At 44.7% G+C, this 20,161-nt stretch overlaps 1 protein-coding gene across 15 annotated transcripts in view; it reads right to left on the reverse strand.

Moving 5' to 3' along the window:
- NRXN3 (neurexin 3) overlaps nucleotides 1-20,161 on the reverse strand; it is a 996,573-nt gene that overhangs the window by 361,404 nt on the left and 615,008 nt on the right. For 3 of the 15 annotated variants that reach the window (XM_050335883.1, XM_050335878.1, XM_050335882.1), the window contains exon 1: nucleotides 1,475-2,558. The exons of 9 other annotated variants lie outside the window; for them this stretch is intronic. In XM_050335883.1, the coding sequence (XP_050191840.1) occupies nucleotides 1,475-1,718 (244 nt within the window). In that variant the 5' untranslated portion in view covers nucleotides 1,719-2,558. Of the gene's footprint in view, nucleotides 1-1,474; nucleotides 2,559-20,161 lie in introns of those variants that run through there. 3 more of the 15 variants (XM_050335885.1, XM_050335879.1, XM_050335884.1) reach the window with 2 other exon arrangements.

The raw sequence follows: 20,161 nt of genomic DNA on the forward strand, positions 1-20,161 counted from the left end.
TCTGCCAAAGTACCTCCAGCTAGCGCAGCCCTGCTCTACTGGTGCTCAGTTGTGACATGCAGCATCCGCCTCCTGGCTTTGTTCCTGAGTCCTTCCCTCTCCAATGCGCCTCGGCTCAGACCTGCAATACTGAGCTCCTTCTACAACTCTGTCAATGTACCTATAGACTTAATTGGAGGTCCATTCATCGCTGTGCCATTTGAACTCTTCAGACTGCTCGGCTGGTCATCCGAGCACTTATCTGTGACACTCCAGGTTTCAATATCCCTGTAGCCCTGATGCAGCCCTGCCAACACACCCTCAAAGTGCCTGCTGCAGCCATGTCATGCGGCATTTCAACCAACTGTCCCAGAGCTCTTTCCCTTTCCCTTTCTTTTCAAGTATTCCTGTGCCTTATTTCTGACACTGGCTCTTCTTCTGATCCCGCACAGATATGATTCTGTACCTGAATGCCCCTATGATGGAAGGCCAGAACTGACTCTGACCTGCAGTCCTGCAGGAAAAGGAAGTGGCCTTCGCCTGCCTGCCTTTCCCAGCTGATGTGGCTGAAAGCAGAAGCTAAGGCACACAGGACAAAGAGAAGAAGGTGGAGATGAGAGAGAGCCTCCATGTCAGCCAGGCCTGGGCCAACTCCTCTCAGGCTGGGCAGACTCAGGAGAGCTGGGCAAGGAGCTGTGCTGGCCCAGCTGTTGAGCATTGCTCAGCATTTCAGGGGTAGGGTGCAGCATCCTACCCAATCCCCCTCTCACTCCCCCTTGGCATCTCTCAGACACTGTCTTCCTCTTCTCCCTTGCTGCCAGAGTGAAAACCCACTCCCTATTATTTTCTGCTCCAGGGTTTCCCGGGAAGACACTACCAGGCACGATGCAGAAAGCCAGGAGCAGGAGTAAGGAGACCTCGCCTTTTCCTTTGCACGCACCGAGCTACCCGTCAACCTCACCCAGACAGGCTGCGAGCAAGCAGGTAGTGCAGGGGAGCGGCGGCGACCCCCGAGCCCCGGGCCGGCACTCCCACAGCGGGGTGCCCGGGACAACGAGGGTGGCTGACAGGGAAGACGCGGTGCTTCAAGGACCATGTCAGCCGCTACGAGCCAGGGAGTTAGTGATTCCTCGTCGGAGGACCCCAGCGGGACAGGAGCAGATGCCCCTACGCCAGCCCGAGGAGTTCGGCGCTGCCGCCTGGCACAGAGCGATCCGAACCTGCACCAGCCCCGCTGGCCCCCACCCTCCGTCCTGCTGGACCACACCGGCCGGGAAGTTGGCTCTGGAAGAGTCGCGTCGTCAGCTCTAGGCTCTGCTCGGGAAGGGGCAGGGGAGGAGTGGGGGTTAATAGGGAGGGGAGCTAACAGCAGAAATATGAGGGGCTGGGAAGAACCCCCACCCTCCCCCGGAGTCACAGCCATCGTCCCTGTTTCCCCTCTGCTGCTGGAGTTGCTCTGTAAAAAGGTTAAAAAGAAACAAGAGTGGGAACCCACCGTGTCCTCCTCGGAGGGAGACAGGGGAGCGGTAGATAGAGATAGGCACAGAGTGGTGCTTGCTGCCGTGGAAGTGATGCTCATACTGAGCCTGAGAAACAGACGAGGAAGAGGAGGCAGAAGAAGCCACGTTAGAGGAACTCCATACAGAGCTGACGATACATCCCCAAAAGAGGGAGCACATCCACAGGGTCCAGGCGGGGCGGCGTCCCGGGCAAATGCTGGGGTCTATTCTCAGGTGCATGGTCAAGGCACAAGACACCTACAGACGGGCAGTCTGAATTCCAGCCAAGGAGACAGAATAACGTTCATGATGCCAGGGGACTCATGCTAGCAGAGAGGAGAGTTCCTTCCGAGGCTCTAGGGGTGTGCGTGTGTGCTCAAGAGGCAAAGAGACAGTATGTGTGCGAGAGAGTGCTAGCAGGGAAGGGGAGGGATGGGGGAAGGTTAGTAACCACACAGAGACGAATAAGACGCGCCGTTTCCCAAGGCTGGATCTACTGTGGCAGGAACCCCGCGGCTGTACCGAGCCTCCAGGAGTGCGCAGGAAAGCCGCACATGTCCGCGCGAGGGTCCTGTTCGGGTTCCTCCACGATTACGGGGTCCTTGAGGACTTTTCCCTGCCTGCGATCCCTGCCTCTCACTTTGCTGAGAGGGACTATTAAAAACGAAAAAGAAGAAATAAGCCAGAAACCTCAGGTAATATTTTGATTTTTTTTTTTTATCCCAATTCCAGGGGATTTCAGTCGCTTCTCCACTAGCAAGTGTTGCAATGCAGAATTGCTAGGACACGCACACGCGCGCGCACATGCACATACACATACACACGCACACACACACACACACAGAGCGATCTGGATTGTTATCCTTCTTCCCCCGAGTCCAGGCGACCGAGGGCTCAAGCCGATTAACCCTGTGCAGCCGACGAGGGTAACAGCATGTCTCCGCGGGCGGTGGGTCGGTCGGTGGGTCGCGGAGCAGCGGCCGTGTCCGGGCGGCGGGGCGGGCGGGCGCGGAGCGAGCGGAGCCGGGGGCGGGCGCGGGCGGAAAGTGCGGCCAACTCGGCGGCGCAGGTGAAGCGCAGCCGGGGCGGCCGGGGAAGCGGCTCCGCCAATGGGCGAGCCGCATGCAAATGTCCCGGCCGCGGCCAGCCAATGAGGGCGGCGGCAGCGCTCCGCAGAGGGACTGGCTGACTCCGGGGGGAGGCGGGGCCGGGGGCGGCACCGCCCCCGGCAGTCACCCGCCCGTGCGGTCCCTGCGCGGGGATCCCGGCCCGGCGGGCCCGGCACGGGTTGAGGGGCTGTAGCGGCCCGGGCAACAGCCCGGGCTCCCGAGACTGCCGCGGGCAGCGTGGGGGAACACCCCGGGATCCCGAAACCGCCCGCAACGGAGTCCCCAGCGCCGACCCAGCGGAGGGGAGCGCCTCGCACCGCGCCGGGGAACCAGAGCCCAGCGTACACCCCCACGGCCGCGGGGACTGCCTGCCCCGAGCAGCCCCTGGCGCCCACCTGGTCCGTGCGGGGACGGGACGCGCCCGCTTGCCACGGGCAACTCCTCTCCTGCCGCCGTCCCGCTGTGTCTCGGGCGCCGGCCGGGGAGGCGGGCAGCGGGCACGGGTACTCGGACGCGGCACAGCGAGGGATTCTCTGGAGACACGCCGTCCCCCCGGCCCGTCCCACTGCCCGTCCTGCGGCCGCAGCTGCTCAGGAGCAAAGGGAGAACCGGGGGTGACCGCACTCTTTAAAACTTCTTATGATTCGTAGAGATTTTTTTTTTTTTTAATGCTCCTGCAACAATAGGCTGAGTCCCAAGAGGAGTATCTGCACTTAATCCTCGGCGCGTAAGGGATGGAGCCAGTTTGCAGCCCATAAATTAATAAATAAATACATTATCTAGTAAATTTGTTGTCTATCAATTTGCATGGCAAAAATACCCAGCCACACCTGGTATGCCAGGCACCAGCAGCGAAGTGACTTACACAGGATCACTCAGAGAGTCTATAAGGAGCTTTGGAAAAGGAGACAACCAGCCCCAGGATTCACTTTGCATTGCACTGCCTCCCTCTCCTTCATTTATTCATACTAACCGGAATAAACTGTTTATGACTGTAAGTTTTCTTGTTTTCCCCTCTAGATCCATGTTTGTAGGTGTGCACACATCTGCCTCAGAAACCTGCTGTTTGACTCAAGTATTTCCCTAATGCAGAGGTGCAATGTTTTCGGTCCTTGATCTCAATTTGGTACAACACATCAGTAACTTGTAATGATCAGCCCGAGTTGCAGAACTAATACTTCTAGCTCAGCCTGATATGCTTTTAATTTACTTTTTAGTAACTTACATTATAGTATAAGTGATCCAAATCAGGGGCTAGAGCAGTCAGAAATGTTTTGGTGTTTTGCTGGGTTTAATCAATGTTTGTGGAATGCAAGAATATTACTTTTTTATCCAGTACTTGCCACCTAAGAATATCAGAGTGCTTTAAAATCTTTTATTAATTAAGCCATTCAACAGCTTTAGGTATTACTTCGCCATTCTGCAGATAAGGAGACAGAGGCTCAGTCATGTTAAGCCACTGAGTAACTGATAGACGTGGGAACTGAACAGAACAGACACCAAGACTCTCCATCCTAAATGGGACATGCTGTTAGTATAAATGTTTGATTTGGTGGCCATATTCTAGTCTTAAAGTGTGAATATCAGCTTTTCTCACAATGGGGCTGGAGACAGGACCGAGTAACCTATGGTGCAGGTGCCTGCTGGACAGAAAATTTGCACTGCCATACACAGGGCACAAAGCAGTTTATCCATGCAAGACAGATATTCCTGGCACTGAGGGTTTTTTAGGAAACTGAAGCCATATATGTGGTGGGATGATCAGAAGGATCCTGTGTTCGTGGGGAAGAAGCCCCCTGCTCCTATCTGGGAGAAGAAGAGGAATACAACCTTGCATAACACTCTTCTGCTGACCCATGAGTCGGTACCCTTGAGTTCATCTCCACAGAAGCCTTGATTTTCTTTTAGTCCACAGTCAAAGTACTTTGAAATATTTATTGTGCAGTTAAACTGTAGGGAGCCTGATTTAGGGGAAAGGGGGAAGGACGTATATGAAATACACATCACTGAGTAGCTTATTTGTAAAATACAGGAAATCTGAATAAGTTTCAGACCCAGCTAGTTATTAGCAATGCAGCAAAGCAACAAAGATCTGCCTCCCATCATTTTACTTTTTTTTTTTCCTCTGGCTACAGCATTACAAAAAGGACAGAATGCATCACACATTACAGAATCAGTCAAAGGGACTACAAGTCCTACAGGTCTAAACATTGAGGACTCAATGCTGTTTCTCCAGAAGGCAGTGGGGGAAAATTCATTAATTTGTGTGGAAAATAAATGTGATTTAGGAAGTGGAATTCTAGAGGAAAGAGCAGGGGAACTGCATGGATTGTTGCCTTGCCCCTTTCCTGCAACTATTTGCCCTGAAAAGAGAAGAAAACAGAAGAGGTTGTTTCTTTGTTGACTAAACTGTGGTAGCATCCTTCAGCTCGTAATTCCCCTTTAACAGTCCAACAGGCTCTTCTCCAAATTCAAGCCCCTGTTCATGCTGGGCACCTACCTCTTGGGTTGCTGTGGGAGGCAGTCCTCAATGGACAACAAATTACTGAGCTCTAAAAAAAACCGCTGATCCTTTCCCTTACTCAGTCTGCCACCAGTCCTTCCTCACATACAGAGGTATCAGCTTAGGTGCAGGGGATGTTCAAAGGAGACTAGCATTACTTCTAACTGCCCTGGCCAGAGATAGAAAATGCCAAGGTAGTCCATAAACAGGAGAAACAGAGAGCTTCTGTGTATTGTCCCTCTGATGGGGAGTTGTCCTGTGTTCTGCCTACCAACATTCCTTTGCTGCAAACCACTGGGCATTAGGCAAAATGAGGAAAGCCAAGAAAGCCAAAATGTAGGAGTACACTATAAAAAGAAATAATAAAAAATAGGAAAACCTGTGAAGCTAGCTATAAATACATCATACGATTCTAGTGACACCTGAAAGTACTGGAACTTCACTCTGCTTTGCTTTATTATGTGTTGGTGGATGTATTTACTGCCCTGTAGTTCATGGGTGACTCATTTATTTAGCAGCACCACTGCAGGCAGAGGGTAGATTTCAAATGCAGTTTTCCTAGTTGGATGGCAAGGGAAAGTTTAGTCATAAGTGATGTTTCAACAACATTATTGCCACCAGATTTACTTCAAAATAGGTTGGCTTTGTTGTATTCATATTTGTTTAGTTAATCTGGGTAAACATACAGTCTTTCTAAATGCTCTTATGTCTCCAGAACTGAGATGGACGCCTTAAAGGATAATGGTTCCCATCATATGCTGCTCCCTACAGACATGAGAAAAGTAGTCTTATTTCTTACACTTCTTTTGCTAGAAGAGCAAGGGGCCACCATATTCTGCAGAAATGAGAAATAATAAAGCAATTGTTTCTGAGTTTTAGAATTTCAGAAAGAGAGCCAGTAAGCTTCAAGCCCAGGAAGTTTGTACTTCACCTTATTTGGGGGAGAAAGTACAACTTTCTGTTTCCTATTAAATCTTAGCTGTTAATTACTTTGCTGCACTCAGAACTGAAAAATCAGTGCTGCTTTAAAATCATAGATCTCTCAAATTGGATTCAAAGGGGAAACTCCATTAGCTTTTAGTAGTACAGGATGCCTGACAGAGAGAGGACAGCTCTGCCTTCACCCAGTAGATGCTAACGAGGTACAGTGTTAGCTAGTGTTAGCCATAATAAGGTTAAGGAAATAAGGTCAGCTAGAACAGCCTGTCACCCAAAAGCTTTTCCCAGACTGAACTGTTTCTCTCAAGGCTCAAAACAGTTCAATTTTTTTTTAAAACATACTTTTCCAAGAAAAAGAAGGAGGGCGAGAACAGGTTCCGCTTATGATCTTAAAATACAGTTTTAAATAAAATAAAATAAACCAGAGAGGATTGCATGCTGTGGAGAATTTAGCATTGACATATAGACACCTTTGTCTTTAGTAAGGTTCTTCAAATACTGCTGGGGACAGCAGTGGCCAAAAATCTGGTAAGTTCCTCAGCATTGCCGGCAGAATTAACTGCTCTGAGACTAGTCCCTGGTGCCCCACTGTCCTTGTCATCACTGCCTCTCTGCAGGCAGCCTCAAGAGGCAGGACCCAGCAGCACCAAAGAATTATCGGTGTTTGCTCATCCAGAGCGAAAGGCAAGGGTTGCTCCAGGACAGGGCTGAAAACCATGCACGCAGCTGCTGCTATGCAGTACTTTTTCTGTATATAACCAACTCGCTGCAGTCTCTGTAGTTCTCAGTTTTATTCCATACCTTTGGAGGGGCGGGGGGTGGGGGGGAGGGGATGGCAAGGAGCCACCCATTCTCAGAGCTTCTGTACTTTTCTTTAGCAACCAGTTAGTCCAGTTACCTACAAAAGTTGAGGTATATGCCTTAGACGTTACCAGTAACGTAGGGCAGGTCTTATTCTCTTTTCTGCTCAGCTCCACCGATTGCCACAAGCAACTAATACAGAAGCTCTGAAGCCTAGTGTTGTTCTCATTTGTGTCAGGGTGAGTAAACTCAACAGAACCCATAGACTGACATCAGTGAAGGGACATCTGACCCTTGATGTTCATTTGTGAGAAGAGAAATGCAAGCTGATAACAACCATTTAGCCTAGGCTAGCAGTAAGTTAGCCAAAAGCAATAGTAACCACTGGGACACAAATTCTGTTCTATCAAGCATCCAATTTAAGGGCCAAAAATCTTGTGAAGTTCTGACTTTTCTGACACACCAAGAGTCTTACGTTAGTGGAAACAAGCAAGAATCAGTGGGTGGGCACAAAAATGCAGTAACATATCTCGTTTCGATAAGTATTAATCAATTATAATTGGCAAAGAGGCAGTGTCAGAATTTGCTAGTGCAAACTGACAATAACATGTTAGAATTGCCCCTGTTTGCTAGATAATGGATAAAGGACAATCCAGTGTACTCAGCACTATGCAAACTAACACAAGCTGAGAGTCCCTTCCCTGGAGAGCTTACAGACTTGCTGGAAAGGCATAAGCCAACATATGTCAGAACAGCTTTACAAGCAAACAGTACCTTTTTTTGGCCAGTCTGCTAGTCTGTGAACCTAAGAGAATGGAAAGGCTTATATACTGGCAACAGTGCTTTCACATCTAGTCCAACTGCTTTTAGTCCTGAGCTTTAGAGTTTTTGTTCACTCCTTCATCTGTGGGAATTCTTCACTGAATGTCCTGCAGAAATACTCCTGACTACCTGCATAGGCCACCAGCAAGCATCCTCTCTCCTAAAGCTTCCTCAAAAATTAGGACAAGGTCCTTCTCACATTTCAGACCCTCTACTAGATCAGTAATTATGAATGGGCTTTGTGTTAACTAAAGGATGTCTAGGTTTAGTTTATTTCAGTCAACATGAGGAGGCTCTGTTATTCAAGTCTCCCCTTTTGTCTCACAAACCCTTTAGTCCCTGCCCCCCGCCATGGGTACTTTATCAAAGTGGGCTAAGCAAGCTCTGCTGACAGGCAGACTCTTGTCTTACAAGAGAAAACTGATCCTGTGTGGCTGCACAGCTTTTTCCTCCAGGAAGGCTGGAACTGCATCTATCTCTTTTACTCTCAGTAGAAGCTGGGCTCAATGGCAGCTGCTCAAAGCTTAGGCAGAGAAACAGAACCTACTTCCACTTCTTGTATCACTTTAGGCAATAGGACTTTTATCAAATGTTTTTTCAGACTCAGGAAGATTAGAGAAACCAGAAGACTGACCAAGTTTGAAAAAATCAGGGTTGCCCACTGCTTGACCTTAGATAATTATTGAATCACCAATGATGGAAAAGAGCCCAACAGTTTAATTTTCTGATGTTTCTGTCACAGAATTCACACTTCTGTACCTCTACCACCTGTGTTTCATTAAGGATACCAGTATAAAATGTAGGGGCCTTTAGCATGTGCTAAAAAACTAATTTCCATCATTCATAACAGCCCCCTCTAAATGCTCTGTGATTAGCCTGATTTTATGTTGAACCAAATTCACCTCAAGCATAACTCCTAGCAACTGATATTATGGATGCAAGTAGCTACTATGCTTATGGAAGCAAAAAGATATGTGTACCTTGCTCTCCCTATGTTTGTAATCAGTGTGGGAAGTCTAGGGTGAAGGCGAACAATCTGTTTCCAGCCTAGGTGTGAGCCTTGCCTGGGATAACACACTGCTGCAATCCCTTACCTTCAATGACTCTCACAGTAGCTTAAGGTTAGATGCACTGGCATCTAAGGATGTGTTGCCTACTGTAATTTTGGCTGTACCTATTCTGCGGATCTAGATTTATATCTCCAAGGTCTGCCAGTCCAGCACCTTACACACTAGTGCTAAATATTAGCACTGCAGAAATAACATTTGTGTCATGAATTCTTAGTGTGGAAGAAAACAGTTGGGAAACTATTTTTTAAGAGTTCTGAGTTCTAAAATTTAAATAGCACCTGAAAGGCTAAAGTAGAAAGAGACAGAGAAAGACAGAGCTAAAGTATCTGCTGAGATAAATAGGGAACTATTTTAATTTTAGCCATGAAAGCAGAAAGAAGACTTTTATTTTCCTTTTGCACTCAAAGAAATCTTGTCTGACACAGAAAGGAAAAGCTGGAAAAACTGTTGCTTTTGCTCCTTTAAACTGACTTCTGTGCTAATGAAAAGCGAGTTCTCTAATACACACTGTGCACAGGTTCCCCTCTGCTTCTCTTCTCTCTTCCATCTATCATCTTGCCTGGCTTTTGCTTTTAATCACCCGTTCAACTCACAGCAATAACTGCCAGGTGACTGGTGTTTGCTGTGGTCACCCAACCACCAAACAAACAAACAAAAAAGAACTAAAAGAAAAGCAAAGAAAGATATAGGGGGGGAAATATTTCAGTGACGCAAGTGTCTCACCACCAGACAAAGAGCAAAGTGGCTCCCTCCTTGCGTGGGAGCTGGTGGTAGGTGTAATTTCCTAAGATGTATACCTTGTCAGTGTGCAGAAGAGGAGAGAAAGAGAAGGTCAGAGCAACCAAAGCTAAACACTGGAAGAACAAAAGAAGACACTGGGGGAAAGAGTTCTGCTTTTAATCCTGACAGACCCCATGCTGATGGTCTGTGCCAAACAATTACTGGCTAAGGCATAACAAACAATAAAACTGTTAGTCTTCTCACCCAAAGGAGACAACCATTTTTACATATGGTGGCTGTGCTACACGACCTACACAGGGTGGTACACAGTGTATAGTCCAATTGCTCTCAACTACAGTTGAAATGACGTTTTCCCCTCCAAGTGACTAGGCTAATAATAGACAAGTCAGCCAGGTACCTTATGAGGCTATGTAGTCCATCTCTCTGCACCAATGCAGTATAAACTTTACCTACAACACTCTTGGTGATGCTGTCTAAGTAGCAATATACACCAGTGTTCAACTTTATCAACAAAATAATTTTTTTTCCTTCTCACTAATCTGCCACAGTCGAAAAATTTGCTTGTGACACCTTTAAATTACAAGTGCATTAATCAGGATATAATTAATATTAGCTTTCCTTGTGCCCAGATATAAGCATACTAAAATATTGTAACTAACAGCAGTATATAATATATTGCAACACTGTGATGGTATATATAAGCATTTCACTATGTGAACAACGTGACCGTCAAACAGGCAAATAAGACATAGTTGCTCATAAGAGGCATCCAAGTAACAAAAAGTTGCAACAAAGGACAAGATAAGCATAAGGGATGCAAACACACAGAGCATCCTGCTAAACACACAAGAATCATGTCTGCAGTAAAAAAGAACAAGAGAAGTAGCACTGTTAGCAGACGAAGATCCCATTTTTGGGAGATTGAAAATAGCATTAAAGAATCAAGTATGAAAAGGGAAATTGGATATGGAAGACAACAAGCCAGCATCACTTCCAACTTCTCTCATCCTTCTCTGCTTCTCACTTCTTCTTCTGCAGCTAAATCCATCAAGGACTGTAGCTGTCAGTTCTAACTCTAGAGAGTCAGCTCTATGGCATTGTATAGTCACAGTTAATTTAGGACATAATAATAATATAATGGCCAGTCTTCACGAGCGAAGATCCGGGGAAGGTCTTTCCACCTTCCAGCCTGCGCATTGGATTTTTTAGGTGAGACACAGTGTGCGCGGAACTGAGCCCACCCTTTAATCCTAAGGTTCATCTGCCGGGGCCAAGCGAGCTTGGACGGTGGCAGCGAGGTCCTTAGGACGTAGGTGGGTTGCCTTTAAGGGCTAACGAGCCCCACCTGCCCGGGAGTGGCCCTGACCGGGAATCGAACCCGGGTCTTGACGGTGACAGCACCGCACCCTTAACCACTAGACCACCAGGGGCTCCCTATAAATATTAAATAATAACAGTTTTGTATAAAAAGCAATAACTAATGATAACGATTGAGAATTAACTATTAGCATAAAGTCTGTTGCTACTTAATGAGTTCAGTAAAGTTTTGTTTTAAAGTTTAAAACTGATCTGGTTTACCAGTGTTCTAAACATTCCCTTCCTAGCAATCTGTAATTCCCCAACAACATATACACATATGTTTTCAGTTGCAATACTGCAGTCTGTTATTTCTTGCCCTATCACAGAATAAAGATCCTTCCTCTTCACAGATACCATTTATATATTTGAAGACTTTTGCTATGTCACTCCTCTCTAGACAAGGACATTTGCTATATTGTTCCTTAGAGATCTATGGGGTTTTGACTGTGCTCATTATTGCTGGTTTCCCAGAGATGTTTTCCAAGTATCTACATTTTTCTTGAAGTGCCATTCCCCACACTGGTTGCAGTCCTTCAGATGTAGTCTCATGAGCACTGCATACACAAGAACAATTATTTCATGTATCTTATTGGTGATACTCCTTGGTGATACTTGCAGTGAAGAAGGGCTCATATTAGCAACCTGGTAGCTACTTCCAGTTTTACACTCTGTAACATGGAATATATGGCAATGCCCTTGTTTGCGGGTTCCCAGGTTTTTTGCACTTAGATTTTAAAAAGTTTTGCAACTTTCAAAAAATTCATCTTAGGTCACTGTAGCATTACGTTGGGATGAGTAGCTGCACTGCACCAACTACCTGTTTCCTGCTGATATATTTAATACTATTGAGGAGAGGCCCTGGCTTCAAGGCATACAACACACCCACACATACACAAAAAAATCAAACAGATGAAAGCAGAATACACTGCAGATCTATTTGCAGTAACTGATCAGAGACCTTACTGGGACATTTGGTCTCCAGCAGAGAAGCTCAACAAAAGCACAATAGTGAAAATGAATATAAGGAGCATGAACTCCTTTAAAAACACCTCTATCCTTGGGAAGCACCTTACTGTCCTATCATTCCCCTGGGTCTCAAACTCCACCCACACAAGCTTCTCCAACGCTGCAGGTCTCCTGTGACACCAGCAGTTTCCTTGTCTTGCCAAATCCTCCAACTCACCTGCAATTCAAAGAGTGTTTGTACTAATCACATGGATGCAAAAAGCCTGCTTCCTCAAACAAAACACTTCTCTTTACCCAGCATACTTGTCTTTGAGGAAAATGAGAGGGAATTCATGTAGAGGGAAGCACGCAGCAGCAACAAAATCCCACTGGAGCTGCAAATGCAACCACCAGAGCAAGTGCAGTTATCAGGAGTACAAAGGCTTTAAGCACCAGACAGCAGTGAAAACTGGGACATGGAAACAAAGAAAGGGGAAGGAGTAGAGCTCTCCCTCACTGATAGGCTGTATACAACAGATAAGGCTTAAACTGCTACCAGCATGGATGTACTATCCGTTGGACAGGACTGACAGGAAACTCCAGCAAGTCATTGTAAAGTGCCAAGGAAAAAGCTAATGATAGGGAAGCAGAGATTATGTTTAAAGTTGTTAGATGCATACAAACACAGGTGCATGCACACATGCACACACATGTTTCTGCTTCTCTCTCTCCTCTGTAGACTCTTTATCTCTTCATCAAACCATTGGCCAGGGACAAGTACAGAAGAAACAAAACAAAAAAAAAAAAGGGAAAATAGGGAAATGCCTGCATAACCCATAGGGGGAGCTCACTTGAAGAACCACACTTTTTTATTTCTTCCTTCCGAACTTTGGGTTGGTCATATAAAAGCCATCTGCACCCTGGACCAATTCATCCTTTAAGTCATCTCTTAAGTTATAACTTGCTCTGCATATTTTTAACTAGATGCCAAGTTTCGCCCTCCTCTCCTTTTTATCAGTCACCAAAAATGATCTGTCAGGATGGCAACACACAGCCTGTCATTGACTTGTCCAGGGTACTGGCTAAATTACGGCAAGGTACTGTGAGGGGGAACAAAATGTGAGTGGTCTTCAGAATGACTAACTGTGAGTCATTTTGTTGCTGCCTTCATCTCTCCATCTCCTTCATCTCCTCCTGCACAGAAATCTGAAGGTAGCTATTCTGTGACAGCCCAAGCTACCAAAAAAACCCTGAAGAGGCAGAAAGCAGTATGTGATCAACAGAATAAACAGATACACAGGTGCTCTGTATAACACCTTTTCTTGCTACTTATAACACCTTTTCAGATGCTACTTATCCGCTACCGGCCCCTACACTAGATGTTATCACCTGAAATGTAGCAGCAGGCAGATAAAAAGAGGGCATCTGATATTCCTGGCTCCCTGAAAAAATGTTTGTTCTACAAGAAGCAGAACTACAGAAATAAGCGAGTAGGAAATGAGGCTTTATGTTTCCCCTTTTCTGTGCTATATGTGCTCTCCCCTATTCACCATAATGTCACCACATGACCCTCAGTTCCCCCCTGCATTCTCTCACACTCCTTTCTCTGATGTGCCTAGATTTTTGTCATATTTCCTTACCCTGCTGTAACACTTTTCATTTATTTTCCTTCTCATGTCTTGCTTTGGGCAAGGAAACAGCAGTCTGTGTTGTGGCAGGTTTGGAGCTGCAAGCTGCAAGCCTAGCAGCTGGCGGACAAGCCCTCATGCCTCAGTAGGGCTGAAGAACAGATTCTGGAGGAATTCAGTATCTCTGGGGCTTCAGTGCTCCTGTTAAATGTGGTGGCAGCTGGCCAGGCAACCAAAGGGGCAATGGCCAGACAGAGTGATTGCAGAAGCATCATTTCCCCAGAAAAACAGACTAAAATAACACTGTATTTCCACACTACTACAGTATTGTCTCAGCCAGTGCAACAGCTGAAGTTGCAGGATGCTGGCTTCTCACTATGGGCTGTATTGCAAGAACCCTTTTGTAAAGGGAGTACCAGAACCAAAGGCTGTGGTATGGAAGTTGGGTAATTCAGCATCTTAGATCTGAATCACCTATATATGCTAATGAAGCATGTGTTAGTTAAAGGGTCACAGAAACAGCAGCACCAGAAGGAATCCTTCAAAGGTGAATAATTCTGTGCCACTTTGATCAAGCATTACTCTCCACTAGAAATGGGAGATCTCACCTAGCACTGACAATAGGACCTAGACCAGCTGGAACCCAAAGGCAGAGGAACTGCTCCTCTTCCCCATTGGTAAACATCCCCTTGGTGTCACAGCCAACCACTGAATAGAAATCACATGAGAGAGAAAAATAAATTATCTAACACAGTTTGAGGTAGGAGGAAAATATTACACAAAAGTAAATTTCAAAACTAGTATGACAGTGCGTTTCCAACTTCTGTTGAGGAAATGGGTGGCCTTTGAGGGAAGCCCCAAAGCCATCTGGTTATTTGTGGGTTCTATGAAACTCTTTGATACATCCCCAGAAATATTACTGAGCTTTAAAGAACCTATTAACAAAATTTTCATCTAAAGAAATAAAAATATGAAAAGCTTCTGCTTTCAACAAAGGATGATCTAATAATTTTGGTTTGGGTTGGATTTTTTTCCCCAGCAAGGCGTGTTGCAACAAATCACTCTCCTTATTGGGTTTTCTTAGGTGGCTAGTTACAGACTGAAAATAATACATATCCAGATCTTTATACAGAGTTTTTCATAGCTTAGGTTACATAAATCATGGTAAAATAGTTTATAGGGTTAAAATCAGACTAGACAAAGCACTGAGACAACCAGGCAACAATCCCACACCATCCAAGTAGGACAGTGGCATTTAGGAGGTATTTTTACCTTTATCCATCTTTATTTTTCTCCTTATCTCCCATTTTTGTAATTGCCCATCCCATTCTGCACAGTAACACACACAGGCTCACCCACTCACTCCCATTTCTTCTCTTGCCAAGAAGAGCATGCTGTGTGGGATTCAATCATTTGTTGTCCACAGAACTTCTGGTGTGTGTCTCTCTAAATAGGTGACATCTGGAGGAGCTAGATACTACTTATACCCTCCTTAGCACAATCAGATGCTGCTAAAGAACATGACAGCATGCCTTCTTTTTAAAATATCTTCTCTCTACCCCCTCTTCTTCTTTCCAATGTTTCTTTTTTTTCTCAGAGGCATTCACAGTCCACTACACATAGCAACCAACTTTCAAAGACATTGTTCTCGGGGACACAAAGAAATCAATATAAAAGTATACACTGATAACAATCAATTATTTCTGCACTCACTTCTATAACATAATGTTTTTATGAAAAATGTATCACTCTAGAACATACTTCAGAGCTAGGAATACAACTCGGGGCATTTGAGTTCTTTAATTACTAACCCCCTGCCTCCCTCTTCATTATTCAACAGACACCTTAATTTTTATATCAACTAAAATAGGGGTTTCCCAAACTACAGAATTTTCTAGCTATACAAATGTGTTTCACTTTATGATTGTTTCGGTCTTACTAACAGGGAGTCCACAATAACATGATCCTGATCCTATAATTAAAAGACCGAAAGGAATGCAGAAAGGGGAAGATGTTACATGGTTTTCCAGCATGCCTCAATTTTGAATGCTTAATTTTGCAACAAAACCCACAAATCACTCAGAGCAGGTTTGTTGTTGGCTTTTTTAACATTCTCTCTCACACACATGCCAATCTATTCATGTTCACGTGTAATCTTTACTTCAATGGAGTATGCCTTCATTCAAAAAATACATCTAGGACATACATGCCTCAGGTCACCCAGACAAAAGAAATACAAACAGCCAGCAAAGTGACAGGTAGCACAGATGCATCTAAACTGATTAAATTGCTGTTGTTAGAACACACACACTGCAATCTCTTTCCCTTTTGGTTTATTCAAGGTACCCTGTCATTCTTCTCCAATCCTTTCCAAAATGCTCTTGTTAGCAGGTTGAGAGAATTAAGTTAAGTTGACTCACTGATATTAATAGGTCTTTCTAATTCAATAACAGCATGTTCAGAGAATGCCACCTGCCTTCTCTTTAAGCAAAAGTTACTGAAACACGGCCAACACTTTGCCCAGCTGTTTCAAAAGCTAAAATTAGACACACCTGTTTTAACAGTTGTTTCAGCAGCTGGACACTGGGATATGGATCAATAAGATTTACTCACAGTTTTCTCCCCTCAGAACCAATAGTGTGGTTTTAGTCTCTCATCCTGTGTTTAAAGAAATTTGTGTTGCCAGGGATACTGTGAATGAATCAAAAGAGGTCAGAGTGCTTCTTTTCCGCATTGCTGGACCTTGCTACAATCCAAGAAAAATTGCTATTCAGTGGACTATGGTATCAAGATATACTGGTCTTGACCTAGCATTATACAAGAATAAGATCTTGAACCATATATAAACCAATGCAGTTATAAACTGCAGGTATCATAAAACTGAAGGCTTGTGAGGTTTGTACCCTTCCATTTCCTTCAATGAGTTTTCAGTGCTCATAGCTAAGCTATCAAGTGAATTCTCAAGACAATTCTTGAAATTACAGCTGGCCCTGTAGTCTTAGAGTTCCCATATAATCAGAAGCCTTACATTTGTAGACATGTGTGCACTCAAGTATGTAAAAGACAACATCTCCCAGAGTATATGCTCATCTCTATACTCCCCTGGAATGGGCATCTGAGTGTTTCAAAGAAAAGACATACACACACTCATGCATATGAACCCAGATAGGTAGTATGCACATTTGTAGAGGTCATTTATAATGTATAAAAATGTATGCAGGCATACAATCATGGCCACACCATTCTATAGCCAAGGGAGTACATGCCTCAGAGCACACGGCACATCGTCAGGTTCCCATCAAAGCACAATGCAAATTTTCTCTTCTAAAGAGAAAGGGGCAGGGAATGGAGGGAGACTGCTTGGCTGTCTAACCAGTAATAAGTGCTTGTCAAGTGAGCTTTTGATAGGATATAAAGGTGCTTGGAGAAGTGGGGCCACCACGATCAAACTGCACAATTTGAACTCAAGAGCAGGGAAGACAGAAGAGACAGTGACATGAAGACTTTTTCCCTCTTTCTGGGAAATAATGAACAAATCCTTCAGAGTGATTACTCTGTTACACCTGCTGGCCCTGCTCTCAAGTCTGTACAAGACAAAAGATGCTCCTATCTTCCCTCAGATTAAATGTGCCTTGTAAAAGGCAATCAGAGATTGGCACGATAATTATCTTTCCTCATTAGAAAGCAAGCCCTGGATGTGACTGAATATGACTCCACTGTCAAGGCCCTTTGTAGGCTGCAATAGTACTCAGCCAGCATCAACGGGCACAACACTTCATGTGAACAAAACAAAGCAACATATCAAGTAATCTTGTCTTTTTAGTTGCTTTTTCTCTTTTAAACCTGATGAGTGAGGTGGGAAGGTGCCAAATTCCTTTTTAACTTGTATAAATGCATCTAAATGTCACAGAAGAGCCTTGTTAAGTGAATAGCTTTCCAAATGTTTTTCTCTCCCATATCTAAAATAGATTGCTCTTTTTTATTTTTCTGGTTTGGTGTTGGGTTTTTTTGGTTTTGGTGGCTTTTGTTGTTGTTGTTGTTATTTGGTTTGGGGTTTTTTTATTAAAAAAGGCACACTCTCTCAGACCACTGCCTTTCACCATTTCTGGGGTCAGCCAAATGTAAGGACCCACAGCAGAGCTCATAGTGTTCTCCTGGAGCATCACACACCATAGTGCATGGTATGGCTTTGTCTACAGAAGCCAGGAAGAAGGGTAAATACCTGGGTAAATACAAGGATGAAAACTCTTCCAGCTAGGGCATTAGCAGACCTAAGGGGCCTTCTGTGACAGAACATAAATGCTCCCTCACTTTTATTTTTTTTTTTAATGCATCTGAAGCATATTCATTGCTTTGGCTCTTTTCTATTAGCATGAACCTAAAGACAGTGACTATTCCTCAAGAGCTCTGACTCCAGCAACTGCAGCACCACCATGGAAAAGGCAGGGCGAGGCAAAATGCTAGCCCTGCCACAGACAGGGCAGCTATGACAACTTCATTTAAAAGGGGTGAGTGGTAACAGCTCAAGCTTCCACACTGGTGCTCATGTAGATATGACTGGTAGAAACGGCATGCTGAGAAAGATGGGTGGTATGGTCAATCATTATGGGCCTGTGTGGTAACAGATGAGGGCGGACATCACTGGCTAGTCTACAAACAGGAGAATTAGGAAGAACTGCAGATTCCAGCTGTGCTTAGTGGCCTCAATGAATCAGCTACTTCCCTTTTGGTACAACCAACCATAGTCATTTCATCATCTCAAAGGTCAGTCCTATCTCCTCAGTTTGGCTCATTCCTTGGTGTTCTCACTTAAAAGCTCTGGACTACAGATTGCATTTGTGGTCGTACCAGAAAGATGTCAGGAGAAGCATCCCATTTTGTTCTGCAGCCAAGTATAGGGCTCAAAGAAATTATCACATTGTGTAGCCTTTCAACAAAACATGCTGCAAGATGATGTTACTATGCAGCAGTAGGAGCAGAACTGTGTTAATGCATTACATTGTCCTGCACCACTGTCAAGTGAGATGTGTGGTCCCAAAATGCAATGGCATTTAATCAAAAACAACTTACTCTTCAAGTCATCATACAATTTACAGGAACACAGGAATCGCATATAATCTACAGGACTGCTATAACAACCCATAAGAGCAGAGTCAGATACTGAATTTAAGAGACCTGACATCACAGAAGAGGAACCTTGGACACACTGCAAAGGAACCTCCTGCTAGCTACCCATGTATGTGATTCCACTGCAACCTGACCCATTCTCAGCCTCCTTCCAAAACCCAACTCAAGAGAGACCTTCTATACTGAAAAAATGAAATCTCACAAAAGTAATTCTCCTTTTTCACCATCTGCCACAGTCTTGCCTTTTCCCAAGCAGGAATGTGGGCCATTCCAATCCAGAAGCTCAGACTAGTAAAACTATCAACTATCATCCTCTGAAGTCTAAATCTCAGAGCTGGCCCCTCCCATGCAACAAGAGTGATTTTTTTTTTTTTTTTAATATAGTAGTGTTTCTTTTATTTGCCTTTTTCTTTTGGATTTGGGTAAGGAGAGAGGAAAAGTGGGGGATGCAGGGCTGCTTTAATCTGTAGTAGATAGAAAATGTCTTTTCAGAAAACTTAAATGAGCAGATACAATGACACTATGTGCCTGCAGGAGATCAGATTTTTAGATACACATCAACCACAAGTGGCCTCAAATTAAATTATGCACTAGCAATAAAAAAGCATTTCACATTTAAAAACCAACCAGGATTCTTGATCAGTGAACATTTCAAAATTTCTGCAGAGGCAAACCCAGGTGTTTGCTAGGCAGATGTAACAGAATGTTACTTCACTGGAGCAGTGTTTAACTACTGTGATCATTTAAACATGCATTTATTTGCCTTTGGGGTGAGAAAATGAAGAGCTATAGTAGAGTAGTTTTTTGGCCCCACTGCTAGTTACTAGCCTTCTCATCTAGGTAAAACTTGGGTAGGCAACACTGCTCTCCCTTGCATTGCCTTAGCTTTCCTAAAGCTACTCATCTCCCTGGGAATTTTACTTACATCCTTGGTCTCCCCTCTCCTGCTTCTTTCCCTTTTGTTTTTTTCTTCCTTGTCTCCCTGTTTCATGGGCTGCAATGGGACAAGGAACATGAGTAGTACATGCATAACCCCATTACTTTACCTTGCTGTTTGCAGCAGGTCTCAATTTTAGGAAATAGTTCCTTTCACTTTTGCTGCTGGCATCTTATTTGCATAAGGACAAACTATGAAACTATGTCACCTCTCCTCTTTTGCAATACCAAAGTCTGCTGATGAGCCTGAGTAGTTTTAAACAGGGTTATGCTTTCTCTTGTGCCCTCTTGCAAGCTTGGTGCTCTGCCAGGCAGCTGCAGAATGAATGCACTGAATGCGGAATATTCCCTGTGCAGCAGTCCAACAGGAGCTCCAAGGGGGAGGCACATCCAAGCTCCCACAGCTAAAGCCGGCAAAAAGAATGAGCTTCCCTGCTGCCTATGATCCCCCACGCTGTGCCCCGGAGCCCTGCACACAACGTAAATTACCACAAAGAAACACGCTCAATAGCAGCGACCTGAACATTACCGAGACCAAGAGTAACGTAAAAGGCAATTTAACTCCACTGTAAAAGATCAGCCTTCACTTACAGGGTGTGTTTCTATGTACGTATTCATATATTGGCTTAATGGCTGGCACGTTCAAGGGGATGGCTGGAGATAAGCTGGCTTGTTCTTTTTGGACAGGATTAAAAGTCTTTAC

Source organism: Myiozetetes cayanensis, unplaced genomic scaffold, assembly GCF_022539395.1.
Source record: "Myiozetetes cayanensis isolate MyiCay16 unplaced genomic scaffold, myiCay2020 scf6-25, whole genome shotgun sequence".
Classification (NCBI taxonomy): Eukaryota; Metazoa; Chordata; class Aves; order Passeriformes; family Tyrannidae; genus Myiozetetes; species Myiozetetes cayanensis.